Below are 18217 nucleotides of genomic sequence, written 5' to 3'. Positions count from 1 at the left end.
GAGAAGAGAGAGATTAGGAACGAAGAACTAGAAGTCAGGAACACTTATTTACCTGACAGAGAATTGTCATATACTCCATGTATGTAAGCAAGTTTCAATGTTCTGAAACCTGTCACAACATTACTTCCAGGTCGCTGGGCGATGAAATCCGAACAATAGAATGGCATATGCGCTTCTTTAAGTTAATATCGCATTTTTACTGCGACTGTAAAGTTTGCTTCTTTCAGAGACACAGAGAATTGGATCCTTCACCCGGCCCAGATAGGAGTTTCCCTGAGTGGTCTTGATCTAGTCCGAAAGGTCGTAATCAGCTATACGTTGTCCAATCGGCACTATCGGCCTATAAAAGTATAGTCTAGCATCAGTCAGGTCTACCAAGCATTGAAATTGGAGTCAAGTTGAAGAGTCTAAGTGCGTTTCTCGAACAGAGCGGGTATTTCTTTATTTAGCACATATAGTTCTGACTCCCATTGGGCTGCTTCGAGAAGTTTAATCCTCATCAATTCTATCGCGCAGGCTCCGATAGTTGTCCACCCCAGCAGCGAGGTCATTAATCCATGCACGTATATGTCGGGCAACAAACTCATTATCGCAATTTTGCACTGCAATGTCGAAATCTCTTTGACGCTGGCTCGTGTGGAAAACCTCCACCCATCCCGGTTCCAGGCTTTTCATTCTATCAATAAACACATCACGAAGGAGAGTAACCTCATACTCCCATAGGTGTTCCCAGTAGAGATCGGAGGCTTCTCCGCTTGCTTCGAGATCATATCGTCGTAGATCAGGCTTGAGGTTTCGCGGTCGCCCTTTCAAGAATGCAGGGTAATAGCAGGCATTCCATAAAGGGAGTGGTGAAACACATTCCCAGTCTAAAATAGCTGCTAGCTCTCCGTTATCATAGACGAGAATATTTCGACTAGAGAGGTCGTCATGAACCAGGACTGAGAGCTCCGGACTGTCTCCGTTTGGTGGAAAGAAAGATGGAAGCAGGGCTTTCAGTTTTCCAATGATTTCCAATGTTCTTCTTGCATCATCTGCATCATCTGCATCATCGCTCTCAGAATCGCTAGATGGTAAATTTTCTAGTGCCGACTGACAGTCTCTCTCGCTAAAAGAAAGACGTGATGTAATCCAGTCGCTACTAGACGTAAATGGCCCTCGATGAACATCCTGAAGGATATGTGACCCCCAAAAAAAAATGCATTGAAACAATTCTGCCCACATCTGGTAACCCTGTAGGCATATGTTCCTTTTCAGATAGAGGTGATTCATTAGAATATACTGGGTTTTCAGTAGGCCAGGTCGCTTCTGACAGTCCGGAATCATTGAGAGTAGATGCTGTCCTATAGAGATTTCCAATTCCCTGGAGTTGGTTCCGAAAAAGACAACTAGAGTAGGCCGCAAACTCTTCAACCAGACATGTTTTTGCAGAAAATGATAGAGAGCGCCACAGCTCTTTCAAGGGTCTTCCAGGCATTCTGGTCATGATGATCCATTCAAATCCGATAGGGTTTTCTCGTGAAGATTGATAAGTGATGACTCGGGGAACAGGGATATTCGTGGTACGGGATACCCAGTCCACTGTTGAGACTTCACTCATTGTTTTATAGTACGGATCAACAGGCAACGAGACTCGCATAACATAGACCTCATTGTCTATTTTCACGTCATAGAGTTTGTTCAAGGCGCCCTCGGCGAGGAAGGTCACCTGGATCGTGCGCGATGGTAGTAGCGACTGTATTGTCTGCTCGATGACCTGAGGATCGGGCTCCACTGTCCACTGAGGTTCAAGATTGAAGGTTCTTTGAACCCAGGCAAGGCCCGGTGGCTGTACCTCCAGCGATTTCATTTCTGTCGTGATATAAGGGAGTTATGTTGTCCGCTGTGGATTTCAATGTTAAGATTCTGTGGTTTAAGCTTCAATTTGAGGGGTAAAACAGAATATCCGTGAAAGTCGAGAGAAACGCGCTAAAGGACATGTGAGCGGGGGGACATGTCAGGCCGGAATAACTATGATACAGCAGGAGCCGTTTCTGGCCTCCCACGGTGGATTTGTCTACCTAGGTGGTCTGCACCCAAGCACTCGTCTCTCTCACATACCAGCCTTGCTACCACCGTCGTCTTGCTCCGAGGACGGATGGGCTTGACGTCTGCACATGGGCCCATCATTGGCGCCGCTCATCCTACACGATCCGACCCCCTAAACCTGCTGATCGTCGGTGCAGGGTTCTCGGACAGCCCGCGAGCTCTGGGAGCTGTGAACCTAAGCAGCGCCCATTTCAAGGCCGCCCAGTCGTGGCATGATGCACGCATCGAGAGGGAAGCTGATTATTCAACACCCACTGGATCTAGCTAGGGAGTCATAGTGGTGGCCCTGATCACTCCCAAGGGGATTGCGAGTCAACTAGCAAAGTGAGCTTATCAGGCCCCCGCCCTGCCCTCCTCGAATAAGGTAGAGTATCAGCAGTGATCATAGTAGTATCCCATCTACTCCCTAAACTATCCGTACTTGGATATAGGATTACGCATAGCCAGTCCAACCCAACTGGACAGTCAAGGCGACCTGTCGGGTCCCTGCACTCAATCGCGTCGGTCGCAGCAGGTCCACTCCTCGCCATGGCCCATCTAGACCCCATCATTGTTAATAATCATTTAAACGAGGGCCAGCGTGCGAGCTCGGGAGCGCGCGTTTCACATTTATTTGAATCCTCGGGTTGGGGCTCGGGATGTCGCTACAACCCTCAGGGCCGGAGGAGATCTCGATCCGAATCCTCAGTCTGTCGAGTACACACTCTGACTGTCACAGTTCGTCGTTCTTCTCGCTGTTTTTTCTTTTGTCTCCATTGCAAGTAATTAAGGAGTGCCGTTGCTGGTAGCAGCTGTTTTTCTGCAACAGTTGCAGTGGAGAGGGCGGCAACGGCCCATCGTCTATCTGATCGACCCGGCGCATCGCTCAATTGGCCTAGTCCGCCCTGACAGGATCCAGTGGGCATTCTTGGTAGCCCGCCCGGCCGCAATTGGCGGGCCTTTGCCCGCGTTATCGTCAGTGGGCCGTGGATGCAAATTTAGAGCCCCAGGCGAAGCACGGCATGATGGTCGTGATTCCGTACAGCGCCGACTTATTGTCGGACATAAGCTATATACGGAAATCCCTGTACTCCGCAGTTTGAGAGTAGAACGGAGTAAGGTAGTGCCCGGCTGAAAAAGACAAGTGCCACAGACACAGACGTGTAGACCACGGAGGCGAAACGATCCGCGTCCGCACCAGCGCTGCAGCCACTGAGATCCACGCCCAAGAACGGCACGGTAGGACTGCAGCGCCGTGCAGAAACGTCGGAGTCGGCGGCATGCAAGATCGAAACTGATGCAGCCAATGGGCGCTAGACCCATCGCCCTGTGGGCACGCTTGTCTTCACTGACTCGGCGCATTCTGCTCTTTGGCTTCTGGCTTTCCGGCGCCCTGTCACGAGAGACGGTGGCATCCCTGGGCCCCGGCACGGGACGAATCGGCGGAACCGACCACACGGCCTGGAGTCCGATCAGTCCGGCACCGCGAACGGAGTCAGGAGAGTAATCATAACAATGATATGCGATAACGACAACACCCGAGCCGACGACGCTTGATGCCATCGTGCACAAGTGGCGAGCACAGGCCACTCGACGATCACGCCGGCCCGGGATGCGTGCGTCGGAGAATTTCTGGTGGTTCCAGTAGATACAATGAACAAGGACGTGTGCATCGACTTCTCCGATGGCCCTCGTTTCAGAACCTGTACAGGTGTAGAGATTCATGGTTTTGTGTCGGAGCAATGTCGCCGAGGTTTGCCCATGGATGGTTTTTCTTGTCGTACACATGGCGTACGTACTGTCACCGTCAACGATCATCCGCAAAGCGCGGTTACACAATAACGTCCATTTGCCCACTCCGGAAGGATTGGCTCCTTTCTTTGTTCTGCGAATGACGCAGGTGACATCTTCTGGAAGTAGATCAGACCAGGGGGATTGTTGGCTGGGCCTCTCTGTGGCGCTGGTGGTGCCCTGCCTAGCTATTAAAATGGTTTAGCGTGTCCGAGCTCGCTGGGGAGCAATGGCTGAAATTGACTTCTCGGTGCTCCTGGGTCTGTCTGTATCCTCTTTTCCAGAGTGGTGAGTTGAACAAAGAGATCATTGGAGTTATGAAGTAGGTGAGGCAATTTACTTGGTACGACAACCGCATTCTTCAACATATCCTCAATACTGCACGTAAATGCCTCAACGGCATCTTCTCTTCAGAATTAGACAAGAGAGTGAGAGGAATATGCTTACTCCCTAGTGAAGCCCTCGATTCATGCGGTATACTCTGCATCCGATATGTAGGCCGGAAGCCAATGCCGACTTGATTCTTTCTGGAGGACTTTCCGGAGCCATGTCCATCATTATGTTCTTTTCCCATACACACCACCTCCGGACCTATCAAGCGTCAAACTGCTACCACCCCAAGACCATCCTACCAGCAGCTCCAGGAGCTGCAAGATAGGAAGCTGGGGGGCAACAGGCGTGGGTCGGGCAGGCGTTTCATTTGTCGCTCGGCCCATCCTTGAGTCATCTCGGGTCACCTGCAGCCCCAGCCTGGCTCTAGTGCGCCTAGCGTGGATTTAGTGCGCCTGGTCTGGGGATTCTGCAGACGAAATGTCCGTGCGAGGGCAGTCGGAGGGATGATTTTCTGTACACTGCCGGTCTGCATTGTTGAGGCAGGCGTGGAAGTGGAAGCGATGCGGATAGACCCTCCATCGGAGAGAGCCCGAGGTTGGCGCGGTATGTATGTGTTTTCTCCGCTAAGGCCGATACTGTGATCGAATCTTGACAACCTCCCCAAGAACTCCCGCCTGGATCCGAGAGCCATTTCCCTCCCACCCCAGATCGAACCAAGGAGAATAAGAAAAGGGAAAATGACAACAGAACAAGGAATGACCGGGCCTGATCGTCGCGCACGGCAACCCCAGATCCTGCCGCATCAACGTTTCCACACCAATGAAGCCTCGCGTTCCGTGCAACCAAACTCAAACCGGCGTGGCTACAACGTGCAGGTCGCGACGAGCTACCGATGGTCCTTCTAGAAAGTTTACCGGAGATGTCGAGAAGGCCAAGTCGTCCAGTATTCTCCCAGGTGTCTCCCTCCCATTATTCTCCCATGAGCTGTGACCGTCGCTCAATGTTTCAACTGGTGGCAAAAGATCACCTGGCAACCACCACCCCCGGCCCCGAGGAACCGGAGGATCGCGCTGGGCGGGAGTCCAATCGTGCCCTCCGTCGCAAGGCCGTGACTATTTTCACGCGTTGGACATCATTGGCGCACGACGACAGGAGGGAAATCCCCCACACGAACCCTTTCTCCCCCACAAAAATGGCGCATGGGATCCAGAGCTCCCCCCGAGTCATCAAGTGGACCGATGTACTGTATGAGCGGTCCACTTAGCCCGTGCCTGGCCTCACGGAACCCGCCGGTATTCTGGTCTGGCCTCAAGCCTCTCTCGGATTCTCCCAACCTCGCTCATTTGCTCATTTGCTCATTTGTCCGTTTGCGACCGCCGATCGGAGTGCAGTCACGAGGCCCTCGTATCGTTGGTTGGCGATGTTCTCCCAGTGTACTACTCCCCTGCATTGCTCAGTATACTTCCCTATGCTTCTCCTGTACTTCCATACTTAGTTCCTCACCCTCGTACGCTATGCCTCGGTATTTTGAGGCAACGCTAGAAACTGCAATTCTCCCCCAGGCGAGACCTGGTCCCTCACATCCGCAGTCAATGATAACCGTCGTCTAGACTGCCTCAAATCGAGCTCCAGTCTTATCGTAGGTGTTTCAGCGTGTCCACCTCGGTCCAAACCCCGGGAAAGCAGCGTAACCAGGGAAAAGCCGCGCGATACTAGCGCCGCGTGTTGGTTACGCCACTAGACCCAGGATAGAAACTGCGTGGCGGCATTCCGCCAGCAGCCAATAACGCCCGTCGATAACCAGCGCCAGGAACTGGTGGGCTCTCCGGCAGACCGTGCGTGCGCACAATATTCGGCCTACGCCGCATCCGGTATGACCCTGGGTAATCGCTGCATTGCGATTGGCGTAGTCCTGGGCCGTGTGTGGTCGGGGTCCACTGGCAGTAATCGGGTGTAAGTGCGAGAGGCGAAGGTACATGTCCTGTAAGTACTGTACCGGTGGCCCGAGTAGGATGCCTGGATAGTAGCGCAAGAATAAAGCACTTGAATGGCACCAAGAAGGGTGGAAATTTAGCGAACACTTGGATGGAAAATAAACAGAAGAAAGAGAAGAAGAGAGCGAGGGAGTGTGCAATACCCACGGAGCGTGGCCGTTGATGTGCAGGCGTACCGGGTACGGCGTACCTGCGGCTGCACTGCGACAGCGCGTGTCTGGTCACAACCGCCACTACTGCCACGCCCCCCCATCCACTGCTAAGAGGCAACGGAGGGACGCGGACGGAGGTACCTCTGCTATAGAGTAGAGACCGTTCGCAATTCGCAATCTCGCTTCCTCACCTTCCCTACTACCTCTGTCTTCCCTCTCATCCGCACCTCCTCTTCTTCCTCCAGGTCTCGCAACTCGTCACTGTTACTGCGTCTTGGGGCTTATCTGCAATTGCCCGCTATCTCGGTTATCTCCGGTTGAGTCCACTTGCATGTTCCGACCGTTCGACGCAGAGTGTTGAGGTGGATTGGTCTCCCGTCAATGGATGTTCCTCGAGCTTGAACTTTCGATTTCAATCACGCCTTGTTATATGTGAGTGACTTTTTGCGATAAGCTGCGCGACCGTTCATCGGGGTCTGGTTGCCTTGCTGATGCGCCGGATTGCCCCCCATAGACATCAAGGCTAGGCTCCATTGCTCCCCACCGGCGACAGGTCCTCCCATCCTGTTTCATTCTATCCAACGACGTCCTCGTCATCCCAAGACGTCCTCGATCGGGCCAGTCCTTCTTGTTGATAGATCGTTGTGCTCTGTACATGTTGCCATCGCCCTCTATCTTTGTCTCTCTCTGGTGGGTCTGATCCTCTTCGACATGGTCCCATGAATGGTGTCGCCCCGGTACCCTGGGTCGGGACAACACGTTCGCCGCGCTTTCAACGCATCATTAAAAAGGAGCATGCTGACCTGATGTCATCCGACCGGAATAGTCGTTGATGCGAGCTGTCATAGTATAAGTTTATCGCTAGACACTTTCACTGATCGTCACCCGGCTGTGACGAGAGAAAGAGACCCTTCATTCCGACGACACTTTTCCCCGCATCGCTCGTTGCGAACCCGCGCGCCTCCACCTCAGGGACCAGTGCTGCAATCCTGGTCTGTGAGCCATCCACCGGACTTGGTAGGATGCGGTTCGATGCTATGGTCCTCCAAGATCAAGACCAAAGTCCAAAAGTGGTGGACCTCGCCAGTATCAACGAAATCCCCGGAAATATGCCTGGTAAGTCTACTTCGTCTGATTCGACAGCTTGCAGCTTCGTGGAATTCTGAACTCATATCGGCAGCTCCATCTAAGGAGAGTAAGAAGCAGGCCGAGGCCAATGGCCAAGTCGGCGCAAGTGGGAACATCCCTCCCCCAAAGACAGACAAGCCTCGTCCTCATGTCTGTACCACCTGCGGTCGCTCGTTCGCACGATTGGAGCACTTGAAGCGCCATGAGCGCTCGCACACCAAGGAGAAGCCGTTCGAATGCCCCGATTGCGCCCGATGCTTTGCGCGACGTGACCTGTTGCTCCGGCATCAGCAGAAGCTGCATATGACTTCGACGCCGTCTTCCCGGCCCAGGAATGGTCGCCGGGAGAGCACCGGCGCTGCCCCAGGTGGCGCCAATCGTGTTCGCAAGAATTCCATCGCTAACAGCTCATCATCGTCGATGCGTCCCAGGGCCAATACTATCAGCCACATCGATGGAACCGCGTTGGGGTTGGGCAACGGTGGTAGTGCGTCCTCCGCACCGACCCAGCCGGGTCATACGTATCACCCCAGCCTGGGATCATCGATTGGCTCGAGTATTGATTATCGAGGTTTCAGCTCGGGACATCCTCCAGTGAACGGTCTGGCGAAGATCGAAACGTCTGGACTCCCCATGGATATGTCTGGTAATCTGCGAACAGCGCCCGTGTACGGGAGCTTCGACATGGGCATTGACGGTATGCTTATGGGACACGGAAGCACAATAAACCCGGCGCAATTACACTTTGCAGGTTCCCCTACGGGTTTTGGCGAATCCCCCTCTTCCCCGTTTGGCCCCAATACGCACGGCATGCATCCCGCCACGGACCCCATGATGGACGAGGAGATGAACTTCGACTGGATGAATGGGTTTGATGCGGCGGTGGCGCTGGGAAATGGCAATGACTCTGTTATCGACGAGTCCTCCCCCTCGGCGATGAGTACGGGTAGCCAGAGCGGAATCAGTGAGGCCATGCTGGATGGCCCGAACCGCATCCCTATCTCCAACGGCTGGCACAACCCATTCCCCGCGCACACCGCAGCCTCGGCCAACCAGTTTGCCCTCGATTTCTCCCCGACTACCTTGAATGAGTTGGGGATTCAGCCGGAGACTGTGTCGCCCAAGTCGCTGATGGCACAGAACCCGTTTGCTGAGACCTATGCTACGCCTCCATCAATGACCTCGGTCGGCCAGCCAATCGTGGGAGGACATTCGCAGAGTATGTTTTCATCCTCTATGGCAACAAACGGAGAATCTCCTAATCCTCTCAACGTTCCTTTCCCGAATAGTGCCCTTCGAAGTCAACATTCACCAGTCTCAACGGATACCTTTACAGACTCCACACGACAGGCTCTATTAGCGAGCATGTCGCAACCCACTGGCTTCAATCACCGCAAATATTCTCAACCCGCAAGCAGCCTCCTCAATAGTCGTGAATTGTTCGCTCGCTCCACTGGCTTCCACACCTCCGGTCAATTACCCAGTACGTCTGATATGCAGCGGTTCATCTCGGCCTACATCAACTACTTCCATCCCCACATGCCTTTTCTACACACCCCGACCCTCAATTTCCAGGCCCCCGAGTATACCCAGAATCTGCGTACTCCGAGTGGACACCTTAACCTGAGCTCCACCGGCGTCTCCGGAGGTGGTGGATGCTTGATTCTGTCAATGGCTGCCATTGGTGCGCTCTACGAGCATGACACGGCTGCCTCCAAGGAGCTGTTCGAATCTGCGAAGAAGATGATTCAACTGTATCTTGAAGAGCGACGTAAGGTTGATATGTCAGCGGCGCTCAGTCGTGCAAATGGAATTCGCGACAACTCGGTTCTTAACACTCCTCTCTGGCTGGTGCAAGCGATGCTGTTGAATGTTATATACGGCCACACCTGTGGTGATAAGACGTCGGCAGATATTGCTAGCACCCATTGTGCGGCTCTGGTTAGTCTGGCACGCGCAGCCGAGCTGACGCATCACCTGGATCCCAAAGATCTGCCGCAAGATCACCTAACGGCTGGTTTCAATAAATCCGATTCGACAGATAGTGAAAATTGGATGTCTTCTTCTTTCAGCCAACCGAAGGAGAGACGGGATTGGTTAAACTGGAAATTGGTTGAAGAGCGGAAGCGCACACTCTATGCTATCTTCGTTCTCTCCAGCTTCCTCGTATCCGCGTACAACCATGCACCCGCTTTGACAAATTCCGAGATTCGTCTGGAGCTTCCCTGTGAAGAGGATCTGTGGGCTGCCGAGTCGCCACAGGCGTGGAGGAAGATGTGTGGTCGAACCGCTTCGAATAAAAGCGTCGCCTTCTCCGCTGCCCTAACATCTCTTCTAACTGCCAGCCAACGCGAACAACAAAACCAATCCTCCAATCTTTTCTTCAGTGGTGGATCCACAGAAGATCCCACAAATGCAGAGAATCGCCCCAGCACATTTGGCTGTCTTGTCCTCATTTACTCGCTGCACAACTACATCTGGGAAACTCGGCAAAGACACATGGGCCGACAATGGACTGCGCAAGAAACAGATGCAATGCAGTCGCACATTGAACCAGCATTGCGCGCCTGGCAAGCAGCTTGGGCAAGCAACCCTGTCCATAGTCTGGAACGACCAAATCCATTCGGCGCGGGTCCTTTATCTGCCGATAGTATACCGTTACTGGATTTAGCCTACGTTCGCTTGTTTGTCAACCTCGGTCGAACCAAAGAGGCATTCTGGCAGCGCGATTGGAACGGCATGGCGGATGAGCTTGCTCGTGGTGCTGAGGTCTTCCAGCAGCTCGATACCACGACGGGCGGCGCGGTAGACCCGTCGCTTGCTGGCACCCTCGATGGTCGGCGGGAATCGATCAACGACTTGGATGTCGCCAATCTAGCAATCTCCCAGACGCCGACGCAGGAACAGCCGATGCAAAGCCTATCGAGTGTGTACAAGTCCGATCAGTCGAAACGTGAAAAGCATCTGCGTAAAGCCGCCTTCTATGCCGCAGATTCTATTTCGATGTCAGATCGACTCGGTAACACGTTTGCCGAGTTCTCCTCAAGGGAACTTCCTATTCAGTGCGCGATGTGTGCGTTTGACTGTGCACAGGTCCTAGCCGAGTGGATCACTACAGTCCAAGAACGCATTGGACCGTACCTCGGTATTCTTGGCCGTGACGATGTCGACCTGACCCAGGTGCCAGGTGTCATGCTGCTAGAAGATGAAGATTGCAAGCTAGTGGAGAAAATTAGGGAGATTCTGACAAGTATTGAAACGAAGATGCAACGCCAGGTACAGAACAGCACTTCGATGTCTGCACTGAGCGTGATGCAGCGGCTTCCAAGTGTGGTGGAAGGAGGATACGGGTGTAAAATATTGATTGCCACAGCCAGCCTCCTGGACCGGGCTGCTGTGTGGCCAGGTGAGCTTGCTCAGTGGATCTGCTCATAAGCTCAGATGCTAACGCTCTCTCCAGTGACGAAATTGATGGCCCGCTCCCTCGAGGCTCAGGCGATGCGAATGAAAGAGCGAGCTGAGCACTCCGTTATGATGACCACTTGATGACGACTTCCCACTGCTTTTCCCATATATTCGCGTTTTACGGTCTATTCGATTCACGTTTCCTTGCCTTGTGCTATGTGCGCGGCCCATGTGTCATGAATGAAAGCAATGGATCCCGAGGCACCAGCCCAATCAACCTAGCTACGGAACTAGGTGTTCGACTTTATACGTTTTCTCGCCTCGGTGTGCCTTGATGGTAGCTGTTTCGATACCCCGATCGATCGAATCTGTCATAGACCAATGCCATGTCCATGTCATATTATTACCCGCACTATGTTAGCGTTGATGTTTTGGATTTCTCTTCTATTTGCACTATCACGCACCTGATTCTGATCTGATGACCATTCTTATCCCCCGTTCATCGGGTGCAGTAAGATCTATCTGTTTCAATGGTTCTTGCTTTCGCGGTGTGACTGCTATACTGTTCCGTGTCAGGGCTTTCCTTTCATCTCTATCTCTTTTATTTGTGCCCTCCAATTGTTTAACTATGCCGCTTTACTTGATGTGAATATGAAACGTCTTCAATCTGACCCATCACTGTAAACTTGCTAGTCTCCATAGTAAGGTTGTGGGCCGCCAGGCCGCAGAGACCGTTACATAATCTCCCCGCCGTTGCTGGGGCACCTTCACGCGTTAAGTGCTTTCGCGTCAGGCGCCAATTCAGCTGCGCCTAGAAGATCCTCTCCTCCGCCAGAGATGACGAGCCCTTCCATGCCTGAGTCCCTTTCTGGCCGCTTACTCGCAGTTTCCTCTGCCCGCCGCCGCTCCTCCACCTAGCGCCGCCGAGCTCGATCCGCACACCCGCATCGACTGTCTATACCGATGCCACCTTACCCGCGGCCCGTCTCCCCGCTCACGCTCGAGACATGCCTGGCCCCGACCCCCGAGATCGACGATGACAACTTGCTAGGTTCAGACGACGAACTAGACGATACCGCCCGGGCCGCAAAATGGGAACAAATTGAGAAGCTCGCCGAGTCGTATCTACAGGGAAACCCACTCTTTATACTGTCTGCCTCTCTGCGAGGGCCATTCGAGAAGAAGTGGAAGAACCCCTGGAAGAAGAACCGCAAAATATGCACAAGTCTTGATGCATCTACGACGAAAACCAAGTCCAATAATTCTGCCCGGGGGACGGAACGTGTGATACAGGAAACAGACCCGCGGAACCCGCAATATCGAGAGGACCTGTCTGCGGTTTCTCACGGTACTACGGCAAAATCAATATCTGGATCCGGGGCAAACGTACTCGCTGCTTCCTTGGCACGAGATAGGAGCAAAGCGCCCGCCTTTGCGCCGCGATCAAGTCAGAAAAGAACTGCGCAGCGTATAGCTCGTGACGAGCAGAGTCAAGCGTCCCCGCGAACAGCAAAGAAACAAAAGGAAGACTCGTCATGGGCTACAGACGAACACACGATCGTTCAGGATGGTCCAGTGGATTGGTTGAAGAAGGACCGTAAACGAATGAACTTCACCAAATTCGAGCCGCCGAGTTCGCCCACGCCAAAGGGTGGGAGTAGATTGTTAGAGAACGGATTCAGGTCTGTATCTCGAGCTGTGGAGGTGCGGATTACGAACTCTCCTTCCAGACTGCGAACTCCGGGAGCAAGCAGCCATGGCGACGAGCGGCGCGTGGAGTCTGACGTGACCTCGTCGCCGCAAGCCGTTCGATCCCCCGTCCACGTTCCAGAGGCCGTGTCCTCTGTTGATAAAGGCTCGCCGTCCAAGCAGCAGTCCTCGTCTGGCTGTGAGGATCGTGCGGGATCGTCATTTCGTGTTATTGCTTCTACGTCTCAATTGCCGCGGTTCGAATATCGCTGCCGCCATCAGCACGAGTCCAGTTCTCAGGCTGAATTAAAGTCGCCTGACCACGCGGATACAAACCAATTGATACCGGCCGGCCCGACTGAAGAAAATGACGTGGACGCATTTGCTGGTATTGCTGAAGATCAAAATACAGATGGGATTGGGGCAAATGACTCGAGGCAGGCCAATGACACTCCCGTTGAAGATGGCTTAGCAGATACCAGAGAAGGCTCACCAGAGGCTGAGGATGACCCGATGGATGTTGAGAATGACGCATTGGAAGCCGAAGACGCCTGGACGGAGGGGAGCATCAATAATGAGAAGGCAAATCAACAGATGCAACTGTCAAAGAGTCTAAGATTCGCCAATGACGGAAACGCTCCATATTATCGGAGCACACATTTTCAGCCAGAGCAGGACACCTATGGCCATTTGCCATCTGCACAAGAAGTTCCCGCTCCCCTTGGGGTATCAGATCGCATACCATCTTTACATTCGACTGCAGTGCCAAAGGCAAATACTGAGGATAATGACACTCAGCTCTCCACACAGGCCGCGCTTCTCCATGCTCAGAAGTCATTCCAGGATGACTTGGATAGTCCGGAAAATGAATTGAGCATGACCCCTGAGCAGTATCGCGCGATGGCCGGCGTGGGCAATGACTCTCTACTCGCGCATGAAACGCCTCTTTATCGCCCTGATACTTCTGAGCGTGCTCTGCCTCGAAGCTTTAAGCAATCAGATAAAGACAGGGTGCAAGCCACAAGCACGCAGTGTATGATCGATGCCGCCTCTCCTTTTGCGTTCAGCACAGAAAAGAAGCATACGACATTTCGTTCGATCTCGCCACGGAAGACAAGCCCCCAGAAACGAGAACAGGCCATCAATGCAGATACTGCATCGCACTCTTTTTCGTCACCCTCACCCTCTCCTGATCACGCATATACCAAAGCACAGTCCGATGCAGGCGACTCTAGCCCACGTCCCGATATCCAACAGGCTGCCCAGGTACCCACCCCTCATTCGGTGACACAGGCAACTACTTTGCCGCTCACATTAAGTGGATCTACGCCCCCAACAGCGCAAGATGGACAAGGCGGGCTTATAGAGGCGCGTAGTTTCAACCTCAGTCAGGCAATTGCAGACGCTGGCAGTTGGTTACAGCAAAGCTTTATTTGATCTCACCCTGAAATCCCGCACCCCAACCGCAATCCATGTCTTCCATTTGCCAGTACCACTTTACAGGCCCTGAATCTTGACTTGGACCGTCAGATGTTTTTCAACCGTCGGGCTTATCGTTGGCGTTGAGCACTTTCTTGTTGATTCCCCCTATTGTTGTTATGTACGGACTTTGAGCATCGTGAGCTAGAGACAGTGGCTATACTTTACCAATGCATAGCTTTTGTATATAGTCCAATGCCCTCCTCCTGGTGTAGCATCGTAGCAGTGCGCTTCCGTGTAGATGTTGATCCGCAGGAACCGGGTGGCCCGAGCGCCGCGGCGGGGAGAGCTCCAGGTCGCTTCCAACTCCGGCTCCCATCACCATCGCGCATGGCCAGCAGCCCAAATGGCCTTGACATCAGTACTTGTCCCTCTTCGCTTGAAGCTTCAAAGCCTTGCTAACAACTTGCACAGTGGAAAGCGTTCAACTTCGTCGACGTCTCCCCGGTCAAGCTATCAGAGGAGAGCTCCGCGCTCTTCGGTGTAAGGCCCAACCCTCTGCCCAGCTTGCGCCTGGTCATAAATCCTTTCTAACCATCCTCCCTATGTCTAGAGTGACCTGTCAAGCCTCTGTACTGGATCATCTAATCTTTTTCTCGGCACAACGGACGGCTTCGTTCATATCGTCTCCTCGTCCTTTCGGGTGGTGCGCTCGTTCAGAGCGCATGACTCCGGTTCCATCACGCATATAAAGCAGATCCATGGCACCTCGCTATTGGTAACGGTTGCGGAGGACCTCTTGAATGAGCCAGTATTGAAGGTCTGGGCGCTGGATACAGAGACAAAGGGCGGCGGACCGAGGTGTTTGTCAACTGTGTCTGTGCAGAATGCCAGGCGACAATTTCCCGTGCGTTGCCCCCATGAGCGCTTGTGGATGCGGATTATACCATAGAATTTGAAACTAGTGGCTGACCCGAAAACAGATCTCTGCCTTTGCAGCTGTGGACGACTTATCACAGGTGGCGGTTGGGTTCGCAAATGGGTCGGTGACGATTATCCGCGGAGACTTGATTCATGACCGCGGGGCCCGTCAGAGGATCGTTTTTGAGTCAGAAGAACCGATTACCGGTCTTGAAACGCAGGATGGGCCCGTGACAGTGCTCTACATCTCCACAACGAGCCGAATCTTGACGCTTGTCATTGCTGGACGAGGCCAAGGCCAGCCTGCTCGGGTTTTGGAAGACACGGGCTGTGGCTTGGGGTGCATGACTCTTGACAAGGAGACGGGCGATATCCTTATCGCCAGAGAAGATGCGGTCTATACCTATGGACCACGGGGCCGGGGACCTAGCTATGCGTTTGAGAGTCCCAAGACGTCTATCAATTCCTTCCGGGACTACGTGGCACTAGTTTGTCCGCCGAAGGCCGGCCCGGGACGCAGAGACTCCTTGCGAAAATATGGTGTCAGCCCTGCGGATGAAATTTTTGGGACTACGACTTTTACGTTGCTGGATACTGACCTCAAGTTTATTGCTCACAGCGAAGCGTTGGTGTCACCAATGAAGCATATTTTCATGGAATGGGGCGACCTCTTCCTCCTTACCACAGATGGGAGGATCTTTCGATATCGCGAAAAAAGCCTCCAGCAAAGGCTTGAGATTCTCTATGACCGCAATCTCTATATATTGGCCATCAATCTAGCGCAGAAGACCGGTATTGATCCCTTGCAACAGAATGCAATTTATCGGCGATATGGCGACTTCCTGTATCAGCGTGGGGATTATGATACTGCTATGCAGCAATACCTGCGGGCAATCGACAACACAGAGCCATCCCAGGTCATTCGCAAGGTTTGTGTAACTTGGGCTCTATGGCCGGTTCCCTTGCTAATACATGATAGTATTTGGACACGCAACGAATCCACAACTTGATAGAGTATCTGGAAGAGCTGCACGACCATGGCCGAGCTACCGTTGACCACACAACGCTCCTCCTGAATTGCTATGCCAAGCTGAAGGACACTAGCAAACTAGATTCGTTTATCAAAGCTCCCGGTGAGCTGAAGTTTGATCTCGAAACTGCTATCGCTATGTGTCGACAAGGAGGATATTTCGAGCAAGCAGCTTACTTGGCCACCAAACATGGTGAGAACGACATGGTCGTAGACATCCTAATCGAGGACTCCAAGAAGTACGCCGAGGCGGTAGAGTACATTTGGCGGCTGGAGCCGGATGCGGTACGTGAAATGTTTTCTCACCTGCTGACGACATGCTCACATTTTTAGGCTTACCACAACTTGATGAAATATGCTAGGGTCTTGCTGGCTCATTGCCCCGAACAAACCACCGAGTTCTTTAAAACTTATTACACGGGTGAATACCAGCCTCGGTTGGAGGTAGATCACCCATCTGAACCCGAAGCGCAGCCTACAAGCGCCGTGCAGAGTCTTGCTGGCATTCTTCCATTACGGTATATGACCGGTACCTCTTCCACGCAGCCTCAAACACTCTCCACAGAAACTCCTACTATCGATGAGGAGACAGTCGCAAGCCCACGACTCGAGTATGAAATTCCGAAGCCGCGCACTGCATTTTCCGCTTTCGTGGATCACCCACAAGAGTTCATCGATTTCTTGGAGACGCTAGTACAGCAGCCTGACCTCAAGAAGGAGGCCAAGGTGGACTTATTCACAACGCTCTTTGAGATGTATCTCGATACGGCCAAGGGAAAGAAAGACGTAACTGAGAAGCAAGAGTGGGAGAACAAGGCCAAGAAACTCATTGAAGGAAAAGATGTGAGTAGGCTGACCAAAGACTGCTTCTCGTGTCTAACTCGAACAGTTTCCAATCTCAACATCCAACGTTCTTCTACTCTCCGACCTCTCTAATTTCCGAGAAGGATCCACGCTTGTACGAGAGCAGGAAGGACTCCGCCTGGATATCTTCCGGTCTTTTACATCCGCGAAGGACACCCAGGGTGCCATCCAAGCATTGCGACGCTACGGCCCTGATGAGCCTCAGCTGTATGTCGATGCATTGACGTACTTTGCCTCAAGTCCACAGACCTTCGAAGAAGCAGGCGACGAGCTTGATGTTGTCTTGCGCCGTATCGACGAAGATGGTCTCCTTTCTCCGTTGCAGGTGATCCAGGCCCTTAGTAACAATGCAGTCGTCACAATGGGCCGGGTAAAGAAATACCTAAGCGACAACATCGAGAGAGAACGCAAAGAGATCTCCACGGTATGCTTTCATCTATCCTTGAACGTATCCCACACAGCACGGACTAACCCTTTTGAAATAGAATCGTCGCCTTATCTCAAGCTACAAGTCAGAAACTGCCGCCAAACAACAGGAACTCCAAAACCTCTCATCCCAACCCGTGGTCTTCCAATCACGCCGCTGCCAATCATGTGGCGGTACGCTGGACCTGCCCACGGTGCACTTTTTATGCAGACATTCCTTCCATGAGCGCTGCCTAAATCGTGTTGACGATGATGCCCAATGTCCTGTGTGCGCGCCGACGAACTCCACTCTCCGCGCCATCCGCCAACGCCAGGTCGACTCTGCTGATCAACATGATCTATTCAAGACTGAGCTTCAGCGCTCAGGGGATCGGTTTGGTGTTGTGAGTGAGTTTTTCGGCAGGGGGGTTATGAGATCCCAAGCTACGATGGAGGGGTGAAGTGGAGCAGTTCATCTATGTAGATATACATCCTGCTTGTATCGTTGTGAAGCGCCTTTCTTTGTTTCTAGTTTGATACCTTGGGTTTGATCTGAATGATGTTTCATACAAGCCGACTTGTACTTTGCTCACGTAGTACCGAGATGCTTGGTTGTAGAAGGAATAATCATATAACAGTCTGTAAGACCTTTGAGTTCTAAAAAAGCCCCAATGCTTCGCAACATGATATCGCATCTATAGGCCATGGTAAGGAACCGCTTTCATAAAATTGAGATTCCTCGGTTTCTGTATAATTTGCCCTATCATCATCAAATGGCAGCTCAAGTTCGTCACGGATCATCTATAGGGATAGAATGCCAATGGCGAACCTTGGAATCAATAGATTTTCTGCTAGAGCCAGTATCTTTCCCTTCTTCGTCATCTCATTAGATATTCGGCCGAGTGATAAATGGCCAAGATTCCACTTCATTATCATCATGGCCTCCTTATCTTTGCAGACAACTGCCAATAGAGTCGTAACTGTCCAGCTCAACTAGGCATCTTCACAATATCCACAGA

General features: G+C 52.5%; 5 protein-coding genes across 5 annotated transcripts; 4 read left to right on the top strand and 1 right to left on the bottom strand.

The window, feature by feature from the left end:
• Positions 1-489: 489 nt before the first annotated feature.
• On the bottom strand, positions 490-1849 carry N7459_004742 (phosphotransferase family protein; the record flags this gene model as incomplete). Its single annotated transcript, XM_056943926.1, has 2 exons — positions 490-1066; positions 1233-1849. The coding sequence occupies 2 exons, from the start codon at positions 1847-1849 to the stop codon at positions 490-492; spliced, it is 1194 nt and encodes a 397-aa protein (XP_056800809.1).
• A 3342-nt stretch (positions 1850-5191) lies between these two features.
• On the top strand, positions 5192-5455 carry N7459_004741 (uncharacterized protein; the record flags this gene model as incomplete). The annotated part of the gene is made up of 1 exon (XM_056943925.1): positions 5192-5455. One exon carries the CDS (start codon positions 5192-5194, stop codon positions 5453-5455), a length of 264 nt encoding a protein of 87 aa, XP_056800808.1.
• A 1904-nt stretch (positions 5456-7359) lies between these two features.
• On the top strand, positions 7360-11011 carry amdX (putative C2H2 transcription factor (AmdX); the record flags this gene model as incomplete). The annotated part of the gene is made up of 3 exons (XM_056943924.1): positions 7360-7453; positions 7518-10871; positions 10926-11011. The coding sequence occupies 3 exons, from the start codon at positions 7360-7362 to the stop codon at positions 11009-11011; spliced, it is 3534 nt and encodes a 1177-aa protein (XP_056800807.1).
• An 822-nt stretch (positions 11012-11833) lies between these two features.
• Positions 11834-13996, top strand: N7459_004739 (uncharacterized protein; the record flags this gene model as incomplete). The annotated part of the gene is made up of 1 exon (XM_056943923.1): positions 11834-13996. The coding sequence occupies one exon, from the start codon at positions 11834-11836 to the stop codon at positions 13994-13996; it is 2163 nt and encodes a 720-aa protein (XP_056800806.1).
• A 1247-nt stretch (positions 13997-15243) lies between these two features.
• Positions 15244-17659, top strand: N7459_004738 (tethering complex subunit PEP5; the record flags this gene model as incomplete). Its single annotated transcript, XM_056943922.1, has 5 exons — positions 15244-15834; positions 15879-16214; positions 16263-16772; positions 16819-17217; positions 17279-17659. The coding sequence occupies 5 exons, from the start codon at positions 15244-15246 to the stop codon at positions 17657-17659; spliced, it is 2217 nt and encodes a 738-aa protein (XP_056800805.1).
• Between the last annotated feature and the right edge of the window lie 558 nt (positions 17660-18217).

Source organism: Penicillium hispanicum, assembly GCF_028827665.1.
Source record: "Penicillium hispanicum strain IBT 35686 chromosome Unknown utg000004l_segment0_segment0, whole genome shotgun sequence".
NCBI classification, from domain to species: Eukaryota; Fungi; Ascomycota; class Eurotiomycetes; order Eurotiales; family Aspergillaceae; genus Penicillium; species Penicillium hispanicum.
The sequence above is the reverse complement of the archived record's forward strand: the minus strand, read 5'-3'. Positions and strand labels throughout refer to the sequence as shown.